Here is a 22621-nt window from a genome sequence, read left to right on the forward strand (position 1 = left end):
GCAAAATGTCAGTAACAAGTACACTTTCCTTTATCACTTCATTCGTCGTCATAGAATAAAATCACTGTTTTATGGACTTATTCCAGGTGTGTCCATACCCAAATATATGAACATCAAACAGGTTGAACATCAAAGTTTTGAATATATAGCTAGGCCATATACTATAACTGTTTCTATTACAATTTAACTCATACAAAGCTCACGGGCTCACCACCTTGGACAAATTCCATTTGTAAAACAAACAGCATTTACGCTCATGCAGCTTTTCATCCATTTATTTTACTAATGTTATATTTAGTTAATTCACCCATGACTAAATTGCAGACACCTCAGAGATAGAATACAGGAGCCATTTAACAGGCTACAGCAGTACTACATAACTATGGTACTTGGTGCAGGAAGTTAACAACTTAATTGGTGACTTGGAGGAAACAACCAGCTGAAATGGCAGATAATATCCTTTGCTCAAGATGGCGTGCCTTCCTCTTGTTACTTGGATATACAAACTGGAGTCTTGTTAGAACTCTTGTGCATTTCTGTATATTCAGGTAATGGCAGTGTTCAAGAACATTTACCCCCACTTGTGTTTGGCAAGAAGGTTGAACATTTGCTGGATTTGTACCTCCAGGCTGGTGTAAGATTACTACTTGAGTATACATCTGAACTCCACTTGGAAATTTCAGCTAAGACAAAAAAATGGATGCCCACTGAAGAATTTTACATACAGTACTCCGATGCTTGGAACTGATTTGGCTTCCTTGTCACCTCCAGATGAAATTTAAGGTGTTTATCTCAGTTTATGAAGGCTTGTTATTTGGCTACCAGATATTTAAGAGATCACTTCTTCTCCCAGAAAGTTGAGGTCAGTTGGGATACTTGAGTCTCCCTTCATACTGTTGAGGCCCATCCCTCCTCAACTTGGGAAATCCGAAGAGCTCATAGCCAGAGGTGATATGATTGTAAAAAAACAAGTGACAATACTACTATATTTCATATAGCATATTATGTTACTGTTAATTAGAACCCTCTTCCCTCCATGGAAGACAAAATGCTTCACAAAATTACATTATACAGAATTAGGTGGCATAACCAGGGGGAAATGCATGTATTCAACTGAGACTTAAAATAGATGGGAAACACATATAGGAAGGCAGTTCCAGATGCCAACTGCTGCAAAGGTGACGGTTCTCATTGCACCATTAATGCTGGGGGGGGGGGGGGGGGAGAGGGGAAGGATGGTGGGATATGAGAAAGCATACTGTCTTAAAAGCTGTGGTATTTAATACGGGCTGACTTCTGTACTTTTTTAGCTAAGGAAACTGCACATGCGTAATTACACTTGGACACAATTGCATCACTTTCTCCACAGCCTTTGTACTAAACCAGAATTCTGATTAACAACTGCATACCTATTTTTGAACCTTAAATACTCAAAATGTGGATACTCAATCAAAATAACATTATATATATGAGTTTTACAAAAGGTTTTAACAGTGAGACTGTCCCCTTCCAGCCAGTGTCAGCCCCTTTCTCCATATTAAAAAATGCAGAACTGCAAAGAGGTATTAATTTATCTTCAAAAGCTTATAATCAGGGAAAGAGTGAATTAAATTGCATCTATACCATTACTAAATGAATGTACAGTACAACCTCAGAGTTACAAACATCAGAGTTATGAACTGACCAGTCAAACACACACCTCATTTGGAACCAGAAGTACACAATCAGGCAGCAGCAGAGATAAAAAAAAACAAATACGGCACAGTACTGTGTTAAACTACTAAAAAAATAAAGGGAAAGCAGCATTTTTCTTCAGCATAAAGTTTCAAAGCTGTATTAAGTCAATGTTCAGCTATAAATTTGAAAGAACAATGTTTTGTTCAGAGTTACGAACATTTCAGAGTTATAAACAACCTCCAAGCCCGAGGTACTCGTAACTCTGAGGTTCTACTGTATAAGCCAAATGTTTCTTTAAACCCACGGCTCTTAGAGTTAATACTACTTCTCTATCTCAAAGAAAGCTGGAAGGCTAAATTCACTAAAATTTGTCAGGTGCTCCAATATCACAGAAATGCCTATAAATTAAAATAAATAAATATAGTCATTAGTAACTAAAACCAAACAATATAAAAAAGGAACATTCAAACCAGTATTAACTTAAAAAATTAGTTTCATTTTTGCAGATAAAAATCAGTTTCATTTTCTAGTCCCATTTACTAGTATAATGGGGTTTGAGTTCCCGTCAAACTATTTCAAGCCCAACATTCCATTAAATTAAAAATAATCCACAAAGTCTTTTCATATTCATATTATATTTGTTCAGCATTTTAAGTCTATAATTTTGGTCTTAAAAAGCCAGCTGTTTGTCTCTTGAACACAAGAGTTTACGATACTTCCTCACTTAAAGTATGTCTACACTGCAGCTGGAAGCTTGCTTCCCAGAGTGCATAGACAGAAACAGGGCTTTGAAGCTGTGCTCCGGCTCTGGGCTCCACTCTGGACAGAAATGCACTAGCTCTGCTTAAGCTAGTGTGCAAAAAATAGCAGTGTAGCCTTGGGTAGTCCAGGCAGCAGTTTGGGCTAACTACCTGATACAAACCCACCCAGACTGCCCAGGTACACACCTGAGTTGCTACCTGTGCTAGCCCTGGCTACACAGCTATTTGTAGCACACTAGCACAAGCAGAGCTAGTACATCTGTCTATCCGCTCTGGAAAACGCATTCCCCACTACAGTGCAGACATATCTTTAGGGTGAGACTGGACTGCCCGTAGGAGGGTCAGCACTGAATTCACAGCCTGTAGAAGAGAGGGATAATGTAGCTTTAAGACAACTTTGAGCCCTTCTGATCCTCAGCTTCTTCCTCACCCCAGTGTAATATAGACAGCCCTCGAGGCCTAAGTTATTAGCAACCCTTCTCAACAGTGCTACTTGATGTGACCCCCATTTAGTCAAATTTAGTCTAAAACTTCCCATCTGAAATCAAGCAAAATCTCTCAATATTGTTCCTACACAATCTGACATTCTCCCAAAAGTGCCCTTTCAGAGCCAGTGCTTCCTAACCCTGATATGACCTTCCAGCCTTGCTCCCAGTACACCTGCTACCACCACCTACAAAGCCAGCATTACAGCAGCATCTTCCTAAGCTCCTGCACCACAGAAATCTTTTTACAGCCTGATTCAGGGCTTCTGGAGCCCCTTTATGCTGCTCTAGCACTATAACATACCATCAAAGGGTCATAGTGAGGATGAGGATCTCCACCTAAGTCCACACTCCTAGAAACAAAGTTTTAAAATAAAGCTCTCTGAAGTTCTCCTGTGGCCTCTGAACAGTTTTTCTTTTATCCAGTAGCAAAATATCAAGCCCAACAGAATATAAGTATAGCTCCAGAACAAGGCGCATTAACATTAAATTAAAAAAAAAAAATCATGATTCACCAGCTTCACCAAGATGGCTTTCTACAGCTCTATCTATGCACTCTGGAACAGAAGTCTCATTGCACTGAGAATTGTATAATCTGTTACAATGTGAAAATACATCGAAAATACAGTATAGAAAATAACTTTTGAAAGGAATGCAGAAAGTACCAGTTACTGGCCCCTGCAACAACATGGTGAACTTGAGTTCACACCAGTGTAGTATGCAAAAGATTTCAGAACTAACACCAGTATTTAATTGACAAAATGTGCAAGCAGTTAGTGAGACTTTAACACACATAGATCCCACATGCTGTTATGTCCAAAACATCAAGTGTCCCTACATCTCTGTGGCCTTGAAGATATGGGAGGGAAGGGGAGTTACATATTTTAATTTCTTGCAGGTTATGAAAATACTGAGGGAGGAGATCTGTGACTCTCACTGAATCCACCCCCAAGATATTGAGAGAAAAAATTAAGGTGTTTATTTCCCAACTGTGGTGACACTGAGGATATGATAAACATATTGAGCACCTTATGGCACAGACTTCTATGGCAGGAAGGAGTCTGAATGCCAAATCAGGATCTTCACGGGGCAGGGGAGGGGAAGAAGGAATACACACTGAAAAGAGGTTTCAGAGGATAGCCATGTCAGTCAGTAAAAAAAACAAAAACAAACGAGGAGTCCTTGTTTTTAGAAACTAAAATTTATTTGGGCATAAATAAATAAGCTTTCGTGGGCTATAACCCACTTTATCAGATGCATGGAGTGGAAAATACAGTAAGCAGGTATAAATGTACAGCACATGAAAAGATGGGAGTTGCTCCGCTTACTCTATTTTCCACTCCATGTATCTGATATAGCCCACGAAAGCTTATGCCCAAATAAATCTGTTAGCCTCTAAGGTGCCACAAGGATTCCTCATTGTTTTTACATTGGAAAAAGAAAAAACTCTCCAAGTCAAAATAAAAGGAGGGATGAAAAAGCGGTGGTTTCATAACCCATAGTTTAAAAAAGGATAACAGATCTGATAAATAGTCTAAAGATGGAGGGGGCTCACTGAGTTGATTAAACTGAAAGACAGTTTCCCTCTACAGAAGAATGGCTTTACTGTATGAACTGCAAATGAACATTTCCAATATGATTCACTGAAATGGTTCCAACCAGCATATTAGTTGAAACTTCCAATTCCAAGTCAAAGAAAATCTCAGCAACATTTCTACTGCCTCTGTCCAGAACATGAAATGAGCAATTCCCCAAGAAGGGTAAAACACTGTCCTTCCATATCCGATCAGAAGAGGCAAATCCCTGCCACACAAACCTCAAGTGTGTCTTTTTACATCCCATTATACACGACCCACAAAACAGAAGAACTACAGATAGTTCTTCCCCATTCTCCCCACTTGGAGACCCCAGAGTAAGGGGGAGCTCTTCCTTCTTTCCCCACCAGGAAAAGCAGCGCCTCTCTCCAGGCACAGTGGTTACCTACCCACACCCAGCTGCTGCTTCCACTCCTGCCATAGGAGTAACACCCTCCACCCAAAGGCTTGCTAGCTGCCTCCCCAACTCCCTAATGGTAGGCGCCCCTACCGTGGCCGGCCGCACAGCCCCGCCCACAGGGGTGGCGCCCCTAACCCCCCCTCCCGTGGCGGGCGAGGCCCCCCCTCTACCATAGGGGTGGCGCCCCTAACCCCCCCTCCCGTGGCGGGCGAGGCCCCCCTCTACCATAGGAGTGGCGCCCCTAACCCCCCCGTGGCGGGCCGCGCTCCCCCCATAGTGGTGGCGCCCTTAACCCCCCCATAGGGGTGGCGCCCCTAACCCCCCCTCCCGTGGCGGGCGAGGCCCCCCTCTACCATAGGAGTGGCGCCCCTAACCCCCCCTCCCGTGGCGGGCGAGGCCCCCCCTCTACCATAGGAGTGGCGCCCCTAACCCCCCCTCCCGTGGCGGGCCGCGCTCCCCCCATAGTAGTGGCGCCCTTAACCCCCCCATAGGGGTGGCGCCCCTAACCCCCCTCCCGTGGCGGGCGAGGCCCCCCTCTACCATAGGGGTGGCGCCCCAACCCCCCCGAGGCGGGCCGCGCTCCCCCCATAGGAGTGGCGCCCCTAACACCCCCCCCATAGGGGTGGCACCCCCGTGGCGGCCGCGCCCCCGTCCCCGCCTCAGGGTATCGCTCCGGGCCCCGAGGCAGTAAGGGGCGCGCCCCTAAACTCACCAAGCACAACCCCCCTGTCCCGACGTAGGACCCCCCGCCACCAGGGGCGGGGCCCTGGCCCGGGGCAGAGGCCCGTGAGAGATACAGGGCGGCCTCCGCTCCCAGGTAACTAACTTGTGGGAAGCTCCTCTCGGCCGCAGCCCCGCGCAACAAGTTCCCGGCCAGCCCCCGCCCCAGAGCCGGGCTCTTACCTCCGCCATGTTCACTGAGCGGGCGGGCGGGACCGACAGGGAGCGGGGAGGGTCACATCGCCGCCGCGGCGGAGGCAGCGGCACCGGCGGCGGCGGGTCACGGTCTGTGCGGCGGCCGGGGGGGGCCGCCGGGGGCAAAGACAACAACGTCACTCCGTACAGGCGGCGGGCGCGCCCCCGACAGCACACTCCCGGCCGGGCCCGACACGGGAACGCGCGCTCCCAAGACGTACAGCACACAGCTGACGTAGAGAACAGAAAGCCCCGCCCTATCAGGTTCTACTCACCAGCAAATGGGGAAATCCTCCTTCCCCCACCCAGCGGTGCAGGCCTCTGGCCCTCAAAGTCCCTTAGGTCTAGGCACGAGCGTGCGAAGGCCGCTCCGGCTGGCATGTGGTCCCGGACCCCCATGTCACAAGCTAGCAGCACCCCTCCCCGTGTCACTCACGAGTCTAGCAAAAGAGTGGGTCCCTCTACAGCACTCACAAATGCTGGTATCAGTCACCTACAAATGGGGTCACTTGAATAACCAGCATAAGTATTCTCCCTTCCCCGGTGCAAATCACCAGCCCATATACATCCCACCCCACCTGTGCAAATCAAGACACCGGGACAAACAGTACAGTACTCAGTATTCACCTTCCCCCAAGCAATGTAAATCACCTGCACATTTACTTCCCCTAACCTTCTCCCTTCCCCGTGAAATCACTAGCACACATTCACCTCCCATGCAATCACCAGCTTACACATACTCCCGATGCAAATCACCAACCAGCAAACAGGGTTCATGCTCGTCTAAATCACCAGCAAATTATTATTTACAGTATAAGCACTGTCAACAGTAAATAGAGTCTCACTGGGTACCCGCCGCCAAAGTGCCCCGAAGACCCGCGGTGGGGTCCTTCCGCCCCAGGACCCGCCGCTCAAGTGCCGGGTCTTCGGCGGCAGTTTGGCAGCGGGGGAGTCCTTCCACTCTAGGACCTGCCCCGAAAACCCGAAGTGCCCCGAAAACCCGCGGCGGGGGGGGGGGGGGTCCTTCCACCCCAGGACCCGCCGCCGAAGTGCTGGGTCTTCAGCGGCAATTCAGCAGCGGGGGCCCCCCGCCGCCGAAGACCCCAGGCCTCCTGAATCCTCTGGGCAGCCCTGGGAAGGAACCTTGGATAAGTGTGTACATTCATTTCCCATTACAGTGCTGGTACCCCCAACTTAGCAGGATACAGCTATCAATTTTTCATTAATTTACTTGTACTAGAAGAGGTACAATAAAGAGAGTTAAAGTTGTTAACTGCTTTTCATTCTCCTCAAGAGTTAGGGGGGCTTGTGGAACAGTTTATTTATGTGCACAAGGATGTCCCTTCAATCCTTCTGAGAGATTTTGATTAAACTTCCATAGAGGTACTCTACAATACTCTCCCGGAGATTTCTAGGGATAGCAGCCTTTTTTCTTTCTCTGTGGTAGGACACTTACCCATGCCAGTCAGAGATAACATTATCAGGCACTATTGCAGTAAACAGGCTAGCAACATACAGGCCCTGGGTGGCTTCGGGACACCAGCAGCAGCAACTGTTCTCACTGTGCCTTTGTTACCCGAGTCAGGAGATACAGTAACTCCTCACTTAAAGTTGTCCCGCTTACTGTTGTTTCGTTGTTACGTTGCTGACCAATTAGGGAACATACTCATTTAAAGTTGTGCAATTCTTCACTCTTACATTGTTTGGCTGCCTACTTTCTCCACAGCAGCCTCCCTACGCTCCCCACAACACCTCCCACCTGCCAGCAGACCCCACGGATCAGCACCTTCCCTCTCCTCCCGTGCCTCCTGCCTGTGGCAATCAGCTGGCTTGCGGCGTTCTGGAGGCAGGAGGGAGGAGCGAGGACTCGGCGTGCCTCCCCTTTCTCTCCCCTGCCTCCAGAAAGTGGCAATCAGCTGGCTTGCAGCATTTAGAAGGGAGGGGAGGAGCCAGGACGCAGTGTGTGAAGTAAGCGGGGGGGGGGGGAGAAGAGATGGGTCAAGGGTGAGAGCTTGGGGGAAGGGGTGGAGTGGGTGGGCTGAGGGTTGAGCCCCCTGCCCCTGGTGCTTGCAGAGTAGGGAAAGCTGCCCTGGAACCTAACCCCCACTATTTACATTAATTTTTATGGGGAAATTGTATTTGCTTAACATTGTTTCACTTAAAGTCTCATTTTTCAGAAACATAACTACAATGTTAAGTGAGGAGTTACTGTATCAGCTAAAATCACCACCAACTGTGGAAAGTGGTGCCAGTATTCAGTGCCATTGCCCCACACTCCCATATAGTTTCATGCAACCAAACAATTCCCTCCTCATTTCCCTCACCCCTGGCAGGCTATACTCGCTATGGCTGGTGCTGTGTGTGGCACTATGCACAATCACTGCAAAGCAGAAGTGTCATGAGCAAGTCTTCTTAAAACTTTTGAGGAACAAAGGAAAAGAGTTATGAATTTTAATTTCTGATTCCTGTTATGACTATACTGACAATGGTAATTCTGTGTGTTTTATTTGTAGGTGTGGCCATTTTAGCCTTGAGGAGTTCCCCCTCTGCACCCATGAGCTAGATAAGGAGAAAAAAGAGGACTCAATGACATGTTCGGCAAAATCCTGCAAGCCACTGCTGCATCAGACCATGAACAGAGGGGCTTGGAGGATGAATACTGCAGACTGTATAGCATGGGAAAGAGCTGACAGCAGCAAGGTCCAGGAGGCCTATTAGGAAAAGGAGAGGGAGATGCACCACAGCAAACACAGATGCTGCAACCTTTTGTAGACTTACAGGTTCAACAATGCCAGGCTCGCCTCCCTTTGCAGTTCATGGAGAACTGAAGCATAGAAGCTCCTTACATGCCCCCCCCCTCAGCATTCCATGTGGCATCAAGGGCCGCATCCCTACCCCTGCCATTCCATCCTGTGATACAGTAAGGACAATCACAGCTTCACACAAACTGACCTGTGGGAGCCACAGTTGGTATATGTATAGCTAAAATGGACATGAATGTTCCTTCCTCTTTTTTTATGCTCTCTCCTAAATTTATTAAGGTTTTAATGTACTTACTTCTAACTCTTTTGTTTGGAAAATAATTAATCTTTATTACTTTCCAACAGATCTGCATAATGCCTGGTGGCAGTGAAAGCAGTGGTATTGTACATTATGACACAACACATAGGACCAGTGACAAACACAGTATAATAATCTTAAATTTAAAGCAAGCACCACAACATTAATAGGTGCATTGTCAGTGTTACATTCATAGATGTACAGCGAGAACATGCAGTTCCTAACAGGCCCCCAAACTGCAGGATCAGGCAGCGCACAGTAAACCACAAGGTATTACTGCACTCACTGTTGAAGTGCTCTTTCAAAGCCTCCCTGAGCTGTATAGCTCCATGCTGAGCTCTTCTGAGAGGCCCTACATCTGGCTGTTCTGACTTAGCAGACAGCCATTCTCTCTCCAACCCAGCAGCAACTTTTCCCCCTGTACTTCAAGATAATATGCAGGACACAGCAAGCAGCTATAACCATTGGGATTTTTTTTTCCCACTGAGATCCATTCTTGTGAGTAAACAACACCAGCGCCCCTTCAATCTACCAAAAGCAACTGTCATTCTGCACCTGCTGAGCCAGTAGTTGAATCTTTCTTTGGTGCTGTCAAAGTGGCTGATATATGTCTTCATGAACCAGGGAAGTAAGGCATATACTGAGTCCCCCAGGATGACTATTGGCATTTCAAACTTGTCAGTGATAATCCACCAGTTGGGAAAGAAGGCTCCTGCTTGTAGCTTTCTGAACAGTCCTGTGTTCTTAAAGATGCAAGTGTCATGCATATTCCCTGTCCAGCCAGCATTGTGGGTGAAGTGTCCCCCATGCATAACCACAGAAAAATAGACCTTTCTGTTGATATACTCTGTGGGTGATCTTGTGCCAAAATAGGGATATGTGCACCGTCTTTCACTTCATCAGTTTGGGAACCCTCCATTATGTCCTGCACGTTGCTGAGAGTCTCAGTGCCATATAGCAGGAGACAATTAATGGCCCTGCAGACTTGCAAGACAAGAGCCCTCACAGTAGATTTTCCAATTCCAAACTGATTTCCCATTGACTAGTAGCAATCCAACACAGGAAGTTTCCACAGTCCGATCACCACTTGCTTCTCCACTATCAATGCAGCACTCATTTTTGGTGTCCCTGCGCTGCAGGACTGGGGTGAGCTCGACACACCCAAAGGTTCTGCAGCCACTGCTTATCATCCCAAGGCTGCATTTGCTTCTTGGGCCCAGAAGTGGTGCTCCACCCTTTGCACTGCTCTGTGAGCACCACCACCAATCTTGAATTGTTTCTCTCTATATCCCACAGCAATCTGCCATCCAGGAAATCATCATGTTCCCCACAGTTCTCATTGAGGTTCTGCAAGGATCGTGCATCCTGTGCTTGCAGTGCTCAAGACACCAGTGCAGAGCTGTGCAGGCTCCATGCTTTGGTTAGAGATGGTAGACAGTGAAAATTCCTGTGCTGGTTTGTGGGATTTTCAAAACTGGTGTAAAAATTATGGGATGGAGATGGCATTATGGGCTAGAGAAAATTGCATGATGGGAACTTGATCCTGCATTCCCAGTCACCTCTGCGCTACTCATTTCTGCCCTGCCATGCATTGCCAAAGCTGCTGAAAACCCAGTGTTCTGGTGGTGGCAAGTTGCACACTGGGATACAACTGTACTCTACATCGAAACAAGCACTCCTGGTGAGTATGTGCACCACTGACGCAAAGAGCCAAGTACGCATAAGCATTAGCAATATACTAACTGTGACAGCTTTATGCTGACATAACTTGTTGACAAAAGTTTGTAATGTAGACATGCTCCTACTCACAGGTTAAATTACATATGTGAGTAGTCCCACTGAAGATGAAGCAAATAGGTCTTCTAAGAACCGGTGTTCACCATCTCCTGCTTTATGTGACAGTGTTGGATGGGATATAACTAGCAGAGGAAACCTCTGGATCCCACATTTGTCCAGTCCTAGTACTGCCTGTTTGCCCTACACTGCAGCTGCTACAGCGGCACAGCTATGGTCATACTGTAGACACTTCCTACATCAACAGAAGGGGTTTTCTGTGGATTTAATTAATCCGTCTCTCTTAGGCCTGGTTACATGAGGAAATTAGGTTGGTATGTCACTTGGGGTGTAAAAAATCTATACCCCGAGTGACACAGTTAAACCAACCTGTGGCCCCTGGGGAAGGTGGGGGCAGAGGGCTCCATGCACTGCCCTTGCCTGCAGGCACTGCCCCCCGCAGCTTCCATTGGCGGGGAACTATGGCCAATGGGAGCTTCAGGGGAGATACCTGCAGGAGAGGGCAGCACGCGGAGCGCTCTGCCTCGCCCTCTCCAGAGGCGTGGTGCCGGCTGCTTCTGGGAGCGGCACGGCACAGCGTGGGGCCAGGGCAGGCAGGGACACTGCCTTAGCCCCACTGCGTGTCACTGCCACCCTGGAGCTGCTCTAGGTAAGTGGCACTGGGCCAGAGCCCGCACCCCAAACCCCTGCCTGGAGCCCCCTGCCACACCCCACACCCCTCCTGTACCCCAACGCCCTGCCACACCCCACACCCCTCCTGCCCCCAACCCCCTGCCCTGAGCCCTCTGCCACACCCTGCACCCCTCCTGCACCCCAACCTCCTGCCACACCCCTCCTGCACCTCAACCTCTTACCCTGACCCCCCGCCATACCCCGCACCTCTCCTGCACCCCAACCCCTGCCCTGAGCCTCCAACCACCTGCCCTGAGCCCCCTCCCACATTCCATACCCCAACCCCCTGCCTTCAGCCCCCTCATACACCCACACCCCAACCCCTTGCCCTGAGCCCCTTCCTGCACACCGCACCCCCTCCCACAGCCCACACTCCCTCCCACACCCCAGTCCCCAACCTGCTGCCCTAGCCCTACATTCATGACCCTGCATGCAATTTCCCCACCCAGATGTGGCCCTCAGGCCAAAAAGTCCCACCCCTGACCTAGAGGCTCTGACCAAGACCAGGGCTCCATTGTGGTAGGGCTTTGGAGCTGTGCTCCGGCTCCGCTCCAGGCAAAAACCTGCAGCTCCACTGCTCTGGAGCTGCTCTGTGCTCCAGCTCCAGGCTCCGCCCCAAAGCCCTGGTGGTAGGCACTGTAAGAGATAGCAAGTGACAGACTCTGCTCCCAAGGAGCTTACCAACCTAAAGACTGGCAAAGTGTTGGCGAAAGGAAATGTTATTAGCCCTATTTACAGATGGGGGGATAGAGCTTAAATGACATGGGAAATTTGCGACAGCCAGGAATTAAACACAGGTCTAGTGCTTGAACCACAAGAGCATTCTTGACTATACATTGTATCCCGTTATCTAAAAGTCGCCCCACTACCTATAACAATCTAAATTAATACCAAAAATAGCTAAACAACGTAAGCTTTTTAATTTTGTAAATTTCCAATCTCCCCATGCCTCACATACACTCTCTCTCTCTGTCAAGGGCACATTGAGATTGCACCAAAATGTTGGGGAGGGGGAAACCTGCATCCACGCTGTCCCTAGGTGAGACTTTTTTAGTCTGTGGTTTGGGTTTTGTTTACCTTTTTTAGGTAAAATGTGTTATACAATATTTATAACCTATGATTATTACACTCAGACTCCAATGCCACCAGTTTTTCAATACTCACATTTTAAATACTTTAAGAAGTTCTGTTACTCTCGGGACTGTTTAGCCACATGGATGCATTGTTGCTTTCCTTACAAAGGGAGAGAAGAACACAGACTTGCCCCAAGTCCCCGTTAATTTGAAGGCAGTGTTTAACATCTCTCTTGCAAGGATTTTGGTGTTTCAATGAGAAAAGGGGGTTACAGGGCCCTGAGCGGTCAGGGGGGTCCAGCTCCTCAATGGTTTTGGGCGGGGGGAGCAGCTCCTGGCCCCTGGTGTGTGTGGGTCCGGACCCTGACCGGTGTTGGGGAGGGCTCCTGGCTCTTACTGTGCGGGGAAGCTCCTGGCTCTTGCTGTGCGGGGGTCCGGACCCTGCCCGGTGTTGTGGGGGGGCAGCTCCTGGCTCTTGCTGTGCGGGGGTCCGGATCCTGACCGGTGTTGGGGGGGGCCGCTCCTGGCTCTTGCTGTGCGGGGGTCCGGACCCTGCCCGGTGTTGTGGGGGGGGGGGCCGCTCCTGGCTCTTGCTGTGCGGGGGTCCGGACCCTGCCCGGTGTTGTGGGGGGGGGGCAGCTCCTGGCTCTTGCTGTGCGGGGGTCCGGACCCTGCCCGGTGTTGGGGGGGGCGGTGGTGTTGGCGGGGGGGGCGCCTGGCCCCTGGTGTGCGGGGCTCCTATCTCTGGGGGGGGGGGTGAGTCGCGAGCCGCGCGGCCCAACGGCCCCGGAGGCCGCCCGTCATGAACAACCTACCCCGCGGCGCCCACCCCGTGTTTCCGTCCCTCTCTGCCAGCCAATCACCTGGGCGCACGTTGGACGGCGGTTGCCATGGTTACCATGTAACCACGCTGCCCCTGGGCTAGCGGAGGAGCGCGCCGGGGCCGCTGGGACCGGAGCTGTATCGAGAGTCGCCCCCGCCGGGACACGGGCACCGAGCCCCCGGCCCGGCCAGCACCATGTCCTCCTTCACCCAGGCCGGCAAGGGCAAGAGGCCAAGCGTCAGCTTGTGAGTGCCCCGCCCGCCGCAGGGCCCTGGGTCGGTCACTGGCCCCCGGCGCTGGGCAGCGGGCTCAGGAGGACACGGGGCAGGCCGGGGGCCCGCGCTCTCCACGGGCCCTGGGTGCTGGTTGTCTCTGCTAATCCTGGCAGACCAGGCTCCATCCCAGTGCTATAAATCTGCGCTGAGAGTGCGGGGTTTTGTTGGTTACTCTTGGTTACCATCGCCTTAGTTTACAAGATCTCTCTCCTAGCTGATCTATGTGGCACGTTTCAAGTGCACCCACCCCTGGAGTAGCTAGGTCCCAGTAAGCTTTCTTTGCACGTAGCATCTTCCACACAAGGATCTCAGGGCATTTTAGAGCAGTGAATGGACTAAGCCATTCATAGCTGTCTTGTGAAAGAGGGAAATGGTAGTACAGATTTTGCAGATAGAGAAACAAAAGCACAGATATATGATTCACCAAACTCAAGCAGAAAATCTTCAATAGAGTTGAGAACTGTACCTATGTGGCCTGAATCCCAGTCCTACATTTTAATCCAAAGACTGTGCTTCTTGGTCCTTCATTTCCATACCAGTTGCCTTTCACCACACTTAGCCCCATAAAGAGACAAGAACTTTAGCATTTCTTCTGTTCTGTTATTTTCCAGTTAACATTTGCTTCTGCGTTTGTGAAGTTGACATTTTGTAGTAAAAATCCACAATTTCGCTACAGCTTTATACTGTTCATTATCTGCTAAATAGTCTATATACATTTCTTGATCACATTTTGTTTGGTTGAAATAGGACATCAAAGATAGAGTTAAATACGAAGAGGACATCTATTTCAGGAACTAGCAGCCAAAGACGAATGAGCTATGTTAGTGGTGTCAACCAAAACAGAGTTGGATCATTGAGTCGAAGAAGCATACTGATAGCTTCTGATGGCAAAAACATGGATAAGGGGTCTCTCATAGGGAGTAGGCATACCATTCAGGTAATGAACTTTTCAATACCAAATATTTTTAATTATGTTTGATTGTTAATCTTAAAAGTTGTCTGGAAAGAGGCTTGGATGGCGTGCAGGGGAAAAGAGGGCAGTGTGACAGGGTAACTCTGACTCTGAATGTGACACGGGTAGGCTTTCTAGGAAAAGGGGAAGCCACTGCAGATATTCCAGAAAGTGAGAAAACCCGTTGGAAAGGATGATGATCAGTGTTTAAAAAGTGACCCTCAAAGGAACAAACAAAGTATCTGTGTCCTTTTTGCTTCTTTACAATATATTGAGGAAGGCTGAAATTCCCCCCCCCCTCCTTTATTTTCTAACTTACAAATAGAGTTTCTGCCTTGTCTTCCCTGTTTTTTTCTAGGTGACACTTTGGAGGATTCCTTGGAAGTCCAGAGAACTAGTGTAGGAGATTCCCTTGCTCTTAAGGATCAGGGATGTTTAATCTTTAACAAAAGATCTTTTATCCCAAAAGGACATCAGTCATATGTGTTAATTTGATTTTAAAATAGTGATTAAAATTAATTTCTTTTGCAGGTGCACAGGTTTCACTCCCTTGGCACTGGTACGTTTGATGTCAGTCCATGGAGTGTTGGGGAAAAACAAGGGTAGATGAGACCACCATTTTTGCTTTTGAAAAAACAAGGAGGATTTTTCCCCCCTTAATCTTATGCATTCATCCATCATAAAGAAAAAGAGAAATATTTCTTCTGTCACCTCCTATATAGCAAATATTTGCTACATCTAGCATATCTATACTTGCTTGCCTTGATTTGGTTGTAGGCTGTATGCAAACAGCTACATGCTCAAGGAAAGCTTGATTCTAGATAAAATAAATGAAAGATAACTTTTATAAATTCAGCATGTTATATTAATATCCAACTAAGGTTTTGCATGCAAACTGATAAAAATTGTCAATCTAGGCTAAAGCATATTACATACATGCATTTCTCTGTTAGTGCAGGGGTCTTACATGGGCCCAACCCATTTCATTAGCCCTGAATGTGACACTAAGGCTGTGCACAGGAATGACTTTTACCCTTAGAGAATGTCAGGTTCCAGTTCTGTTAATATGCCATCTTTCACAAACATTTAAGAATTGTTCTCCTAATTAAACAAAAAGTGGAGAAAACGTTCTTTTGAAAAAAATTTTTTTTGAATTCTGTAATAATAATGCGTTGAATTACTAGAGAGCTTTTATCCAGTATTGTCAAGGCACTTGACAAATCATAATTGCCTCTCAGCACTCAACGTGGGGAGTTATTATCTCCATTTTATAAATGGGAGACTAGGGTAGGGAGATTTAAGTGACTTACAGGGGTACACAGTAACTCCTTAAATAGTCAAGGAATACATATATTTATTGAGCAGTGAAATTTACTTTTTCCGTTACTTGCTTGTGTTGATTTGAAAAATCAGCCATTTAGAGCAACAGTTTTCTTCTTAAGTTGAAAATAACCTGTGTTTAAATCCATGAAACATATTGACAGGAGCATTTGTGTTTCTTTACCTGACAGAGAAAAAATTCCAATATAAAGTATCAAGAAAATTCTGTTTAGAAACCTTACAATCCACTTACAGTATATTTTCTTGCAGAAGAAATTTTTTTAGGGGGCGTGACTAATAAAATTTAATAAAGTTGCACAATTTCATAATCTTAGCACTGTGAACCAGCTAGCCTCTGATTTATACCAGATTTTGCCAAAATGTAGGTCCTCTAGGTTTCTTCATCATGAAAGTTACTATAAAGCAGCACAGCCTGAAAAGTCAGCAGTGATGATCAGGGAGAAAGTGTGCCTCAAGTAGCTGGTGTCTGTAGTTTCTCAGCATATTCCTGAAACAGCCTCCACTTGCAGAGTTCCTAAGAAGCGCTTGGCAGAAACTAAAGATGTCCTCTCATGGTTGAACCCCTTCAGGGAGAGTGGCAGTACAAACAACATCTACCCTCTCAATGTATGCTGGCACAGAGAGGTTCCGTTGCCCCTCCCTATGTTAACTACTAGGGTGAATGTTCCTGTATCTTCTAACACTAATAAAGTTAAATTTTGCATAGCTGCATTTGTAGCTCAAACGTTTGTCTTTTTCACCAACAGAAGTTGTTCCAATAAGAGATATTACCGCACCCACCTTGCATAGCTACATATCATTTTCATTTATTTAGAGAACATAAGATAATTTTTATTATTGTTATTTAAATATTCAGGTATTTGATGAGCAAGGGAAGGATGTAACACCTCGTCCACTCTATCGACCAGAACCAAGTGCTTCGCTACACAGACAAAGCAAAATCTTATCAACACAGGATTTCTCTGGGGCCACTGGATCTGATTTTCTGTCTTCCTTATCCATGCATCAGACATCTGGAGTTAATGCTAGTTTAGTAGGTCCATTCTCAAGGTATGTTGTTGCATTCCTTGGGTCAAATCCTGGCCCATGCTATTCAGGATTCCAGAATGGCCATGTATGTAAGCTTCAGAAGTGCTAGTACCAGGAATAATTGGAGCCCTGGGTTCCAGTCCCTGCTCAACTTATTTTAAGGCCCCTCCCATCTCCTTGGCATTTCCTGTCAGCTAGCTTAGGTGGCTCCCTGCTCAACATGCTGGCTTTTGTGGATCCCAGTCTTAGGCACCTAACTCTCCCTATGTATTGTATAGGGAGCCTATGTGCTCAATTCAGGACTGTGGATTCCACTAAGCAGGAGGGGACTTAAAGTTAGTATCTAGCCCTCAGTTGCCATTGCAGTACTGCATAAACTTAAGGGTTTGCACTATCATTTTTGTCATTTTAAATTTTGGGAATAATAACCAATATAATGGAATCTATCTATAATTTCTCAGTCACACCTTCCTTAGCCTATTTTCCTATGCTGCATTATATTCTTATATATTTTTAGACACACACCTTTTGAGGAAAAGGAAGTATACTAAGAAAACTGTTATACACAAGTATGTTTTAAAAAAACCTTCATCACAACCTTTCCTTACACATAGATTATCACTGTTAAGTCAAAATGAAAAGACACAATGAGACAATTAAGTGTATATGATTTTCAAGATGTTTTCTTATATATTTCAAAGACATTTCAAAGGTTGATAGTGAAAAGTGCTGAAGACTCTCACCTGACAATGGTGGGCTCATAGCATCACATAGCAACATCACTCGCACTTACGGCTAGTAAAAAGTGGGAGGGCATAGTCCTCCCCTTTTAAAAGTGTGGGGGGGCATGGCTCCCTGGCCCCCTCCTGTTCCGGCATCCCTGCTCCACACTTCCCAGCAGCCTTGCTGCTCTAACAGCACCGTTGGCTGTGTGGCCTGGAGATTGGAGGAGGCTGGGGTTCAAGAGGTCAGGGATCTAGTCCCGCTGCCCTTCCGTGTCACCATAGGTGAGGCCCTTGGCTTCTCTGAGTTTCAGCATCCCCAGCTGTGAAATGGCAACAACCACCGTGCTTTGAGATCACTGCCTGACGCGTGCTGTGGTGAATGGATCCCAGATCTTATTAAATTCTTCCCCATCATCTTTTCAGTACCATAGGATACTCTCTCAGATGAAGTCTTAATTTATTAACTCCTTTAAACAAATTCATTATTTTCTTTCCAATGTCTTTCTAGGATTTCCTCTTGCGACACAAGCATTTGCTGTATGCACAATCACTATGTAATGTGACTTGGCTATCCTACTACCAGTAATTCGTTATTTTTGTATTATTTGGAATATTGCCATATCTGGACTTTATTTCTGTATATTTCTTTGTTATTAAAGGACATATGGAAGCAGCAGTATTTCTAAATCAACCACATCTACAACTGAGTCTATGGCAGATGAAATAGTAGAGCCTGGTTCTAGACGAGACACAGCTATTAGCTTATCTGGTAAAGAAAATGTGCTTCTGTCATTACAGAGATTCATACTGTTGGCTTTGAAGCATGATTCTAGGGGACACTGAAGTCGGTAGAAGTTGAGGGGTGCTGAGCACCCTTTGAGGAGCTCAGTGCCCCACAGTATGTGACTCCAAGTCAACACTATTATTTTTTACAGTTAAGTTTTCCTCTTTTGATCTTAGAACAGAAAAATATTTTCATTTTCACATTATTTGACAGATGTACAGGTGAGGCGAGATGAGATAAAAGAACAGCTGACAAAAGAAGACATTGATAAGAGAGTGGATATTTACCTCACAGAGACAGAAACTATCTGGTTATTGGACATGCCAACTGCCATGATGTCCGTAGAATCTGAAGATGCTGAAAAAGTGCAGTATGTATATGTACAATTTCACACACACTTCGGTATCCCGAGCCACAATATGCTCAATGCCCTCAATTTCCATTGACTTGAGAGAGTTGAAAGGGCTCATGAACATACAGGATCAAGGTCTTTACTACCTATATTTCACAAGATGCCTTTTGTCTAAATGCCATACTGTACTCGCTTCCACCTCTAAACATGACAAGCTAGTCTCCTTTACACTGTCTTGCCGATTGAATTTAGACCTTTCACCTACTGGGGCAGATAAAGCAGTTAGTGAAAAGCAGAGGTGGGTCGTATCCTAGTGACAACAAAACCCATTACTAAAATGAATGTTTTATTTAAAATAATCATTTCCCTTTACCCAAGTAAAAAGGCTTTAAAAAACAAATGTCAATCTTTAATTATTTACCATCAGTTGAAGCCCCATTATCATTCTAGGAATGGAAGAACAGGAGCAGTTTTTATTGCTTAAAATGCATTTATTTTGTAGCTGTGCTATGTAAACATAGGAAAAGCAGACTTTTAATCCAAACATTAAAGGAACACACTCAGATAAACATTATATGGTATTAGTAACACAGGAAAGGATATTTGTTTTCTTAAAAAAACCACCAAAACCAACAACCTGTAGAAAGGGGAGGATTTAGAGCCTCATTCTGCAAATACTTGCATTTAAGGCAATTATTCACTGTAGTAAATGCTGTGCTTGGTAGTACGTTTGTGGGAGGATCAGGTTCTAGATGGCTAGAGAGCCTACAGGAGTTAGGTTTTGATACAGAAAAACTGTTCTGGGATTTCTGGTTTATTTACAGCAGTTCAGGTTTACTAAAAAACAATACTCCCCCCTTTCCACCCCCAAGTTTGGCAAAAGACTCTGGATGTATGCTTTCCATGCAGCTTTTCAGTCAGTAATTCCTGAACAAAGTATAAACCAACAAACTAGATAATCTTTATGTTTCCCTGAGGCTGCTGTCTCTTTCTCCTACTAAAGTAACCCAACCCCTTTTAAAGTGTAGAGCCTAAATAGGCTCCGCTGCACCTAATTCATTCCCACTTTGGCATTTTAGGCTAAATTCACAAAGGTACATAGGTGCCTAAACCCCAGACTTAGGTGCCTAAATCCAAATTTAGGCACCTAAGTCCCAGTTTTAGTCTCCATCGTGATTTACAAACACCAGCCATTTCCTGTAGGTGCCTAAACGAACTTGGCATCTACATTTTCAGAGTAAACATTTCCTCTGCCTAAATGTCTGCCTGTGGTAAGCGCACTGCTGCCTCAGCGTAGGTGTTCAGGTGCTTATCTCCCACGTAAGCCCCAGGGTGAGTCATGAACCAGGGAAGATAGGCTTACCTCTGTTGCCTGCGAGGCCCTACCTGGTAGGCATGCTCAGAGACTGCCTGCTAGATTGGGTCCCATTCAAAATCTGGCCAGAGGAGAAGCAGGCGGTGATAGTGCTACCCATCTTACACGTTTTAGCAAGCCAATGATTAGAGCACTCACCTGTGATGTGGGAGACCTGGGTTCAACTCTCTCTCTGCCTGACGGGGAGAAAGAATTTGAAGAGGGCTCTCCCACCCCTCAGGAGTGTGTTCTACCCACTGAACTATGGGATATTCTAATGTGGGGGCTCCCTCAGTCTCACCAGTGGAAGCCGTTCCACTGTGGAAAAATAATTACAAGAGTTGAATCCAGGTCTTCCACAGCCCAGATGGCTGCTCTCACCACTGGGCTAAAAGTTACAACGTGGGTGGTGGCAGCTCCACCACCTTCTCCTCCTCGTGTCGCCACCATTGTGTGTGTGGAGTTGGGTGCCTGCCTGAGTCATTCTCACAAAAAATACCTTAGATGCTTAAGCCTCCTGGCAGCAGGAGAGGGGTGCCTGGTTGTGAATCACTAGCAGAGCTAGACGTCTAACGCCAGGCACCTTTCTCTGTGAGAAGTAGAGGTTTAACAGGCACACCTCTTGGCAGCTCCCCTTGTAGTGTGCTGGTTTTTGTGACTCACAGTCTGACACCTATCTCTCCCCAGTCATTTAATAAGGAACCTAAGTGCCTAACTCAGGCCTGGTCTACACTATGCGTTTATACCAAATTTAGCAGCGTTAAACCAATTTTACGCTGCACCCGTCCACACAACGAAGCCCTTTATATCGATATAAAGGGCTCTTAATACCGATATCTGTACTCCTCCCCGACGAGGGGAGTAGCGCTCAAATCGGTATTGCCATGTCAGATTAGGGTTAGTGTGGCTGCAAATTGATTGTATTGGCCTCCAGGAGCTATCCCACAGTGCACCATTGTGACCGCTCTGGAAAGCCATCTGAACTCGGATGCACTGGCCAGGTAGACAGGAAAAGCCCCGCGAACTTTTGAATTTCATTTCCTGTTTGGCCAGCGTGGAGAGCTCATCAGCACAGGTGACCACGCAGAGCTCATCAGCACAGGTAACAGTGCAGTCTCCTGAGAATCGAAAAAGAGCTCCAGCATGGACCGCACGGGAGGTACTGGATCTGATCGCTGTATGGGGAGAGGATTCCGTGCTAACAGAACTCCATTCCAAAAGACGAAATGAAAAAACATTTGAAAAAATTTCCAGGGCCATGATAAAGAGAGGCCACACCAGGGACTCAGTACAGTGCCGTGTGAAAGTTAAGGAGCTCAGACAAGCCTACCAGAAAACCAGAGAAGCAAACGGAAGGTCCGGGGCATGCAATTCTAGGGGGGTCCGCCACCACTACCCCACCCCTGTCCGTGGATTCCGAGGTGGGGGTGGTAATCACAGCCATGGCTGAGAATTCTGCGGACGGGGAAGATGAGGAGGAAGAGGAGGACGAGCTTGTAGAGAGCACACAGCACTCCGTTCTCCCCAACAGCCAGGAGCTTTTTCTCACCCTGACGGAATTACCCTCCCAGCCCTCCCAAGCAACTATCCCAGACAATGAAGCCATGGAAGGGACCTCTGGTGAGTGTACCTTGTAAATATAAGACATGGTTTAAAAGCAAGCGTTTTTTAATGATTCATTTGCCCTGAGGACTTGGGATGCATTCGCGGCCAGTACAGTTACTGGAAAAGTCTGTTAACATGTTTGGGGATGGAGCGGAAATCCTCCAGGGACATCTCCATGAAGCTCTCCTGAAGGTACTCCAAAAGCCTTTGCAGAAGGTTTCTGGGCAGCGCTGCTTTATACCGTCCTCCATGGTAGGACACTTGACCACGCCATGCATGTAGCAAGTAATCTGGTATCATTGCATGACAAAGCCTAGCTGCGTATGGTCCCGGTGATTGCTGGCATTCAAGCAACATCCGTTCTTTATCTCGCTGTGTTATCCTCAGGAGAGTGATATCGTTCATGGTAACCTGGTTGAAATTCAGGAATTTAAGTAAGGGGACAGAGATGGCCATTCCTACTGGGCTGTTTGCCTGTTGCTTAATAGAAATCCTTCCCTGCAGATAGCCAAGCAGGGGGAAGCGGGGGGGGGGGGGCACGATTGGTGCTGAGCTTTTCTGAGTTTGGCTAGCAGGGATCTTTCCTGCTACCAGCCACGCGGTTGGAGGGGGAAAGAGGGGTGTTTAGCAGTGATCTTCCATACCACCAGCCACGGGGTGGTTTCTGCTGCTGCACGTTAACAGGAAAGAAGCAGCACTCAACGGGCTTTGCTTGTTATTTGGGAAAGGAGGGCGCTGGATAGATGAAGGCTGCAGAAGACGAAAGACAATGGCTTACCATGGCCGCATGCAAGCAGAATTCTGCTGCCCGTACCTGCGTCTGTGATCTGTAACACCAAAGCCGCAGGCACTCAATATTAAGATGCAAAATGCGACCTTGTAGTGAAAACACATGTGCTATGTAAGGTGAATACTGTTGTTCACCGTGAAAGAGTATGACCATTGTTGT

The 22621-nt window shown here is 47.0% G+C and overlaps 2 protein-coding genes across 9 annotated transcripts in view; one reads left to right on the plus strand and one right to left on the minus strand.

Moving 5' to 3' along the window:
• The window catches only part of MIER1 (MIER1 transcriptional regulator), a 58293-nt gene extending 45493 nt beyond the window's left edge, over window positions 1-12800 (minus strand). For 2 of the 7 annotated variants that reach the window (XM_039484667.1, XM_039484665.1), the window contains exon 1: window positions 12524-12800. Coding sequence is in view for 3 of the 7 variants with exons in the window: in XM_039484669.1 (XP_039340603.1) it covers window positions 5822-5830 (9 nt within the window). In the remaining 4 variants the exon portion in view is untranslated. Of the gene's footprint in view, window positions 1-5630; window positions 5750-5821; window positions 5995-12523 lie in introns of those variants that run through there. The other 5 variants (XM_039484669.1, XM_039484664.1, XM_039484663.1 and 2 more) reach the window with 5 other exon arrangements.
• Window positions 12801-13334: 534 nt separating this feature from the next.
• DNAI4 (dynein axonemal intermediate chain 4) overlaps window positions 13335-22621 on the plus strand; it is a 30082-nt gene continuing 20795 nt past the window's right edge. Inside the window, exons 1-5 of one of the 2 annotated variants that reach the window (XM_039483097.1) lie at window positions 13335-13500; window positions 14278-14467; window positions 16680-16873; window positions 18237-18346; window positions 18575-18731. In XM_039483097.1, the coding sequence (XP_039339031.1) occupies window positions 13451-13500; window positions 14278-14467; window positions 16680-16873; window positions 18237-18346; window positions 18575-18731 (701 nt within the window). In that variant the 5' untranslated portion in view covers window positions 13335-13450. The remainder of the gene's footprint in view (window positions 13501-14277; window positions 14468-16679; window positions 16874-18236; window positions 18347-18574; window positions 18732-22621) is intronic. The other variant, XM_039483096.1, reaches the window with a different exon arrangement.

Source organism: Mauremys reevesii, linkage group 8 (genome assembly GCF_016161935.1).
Source record: "Mauremys reevesii isolate NIE-2019 linkage group 8, ASM1616193v1, whole genome shotgun sequence".
NCBI lineage: Eukaryota > Metazoa > Chordata > Testudines > Geoemydidae > Mauremys > Mauremys reevesii.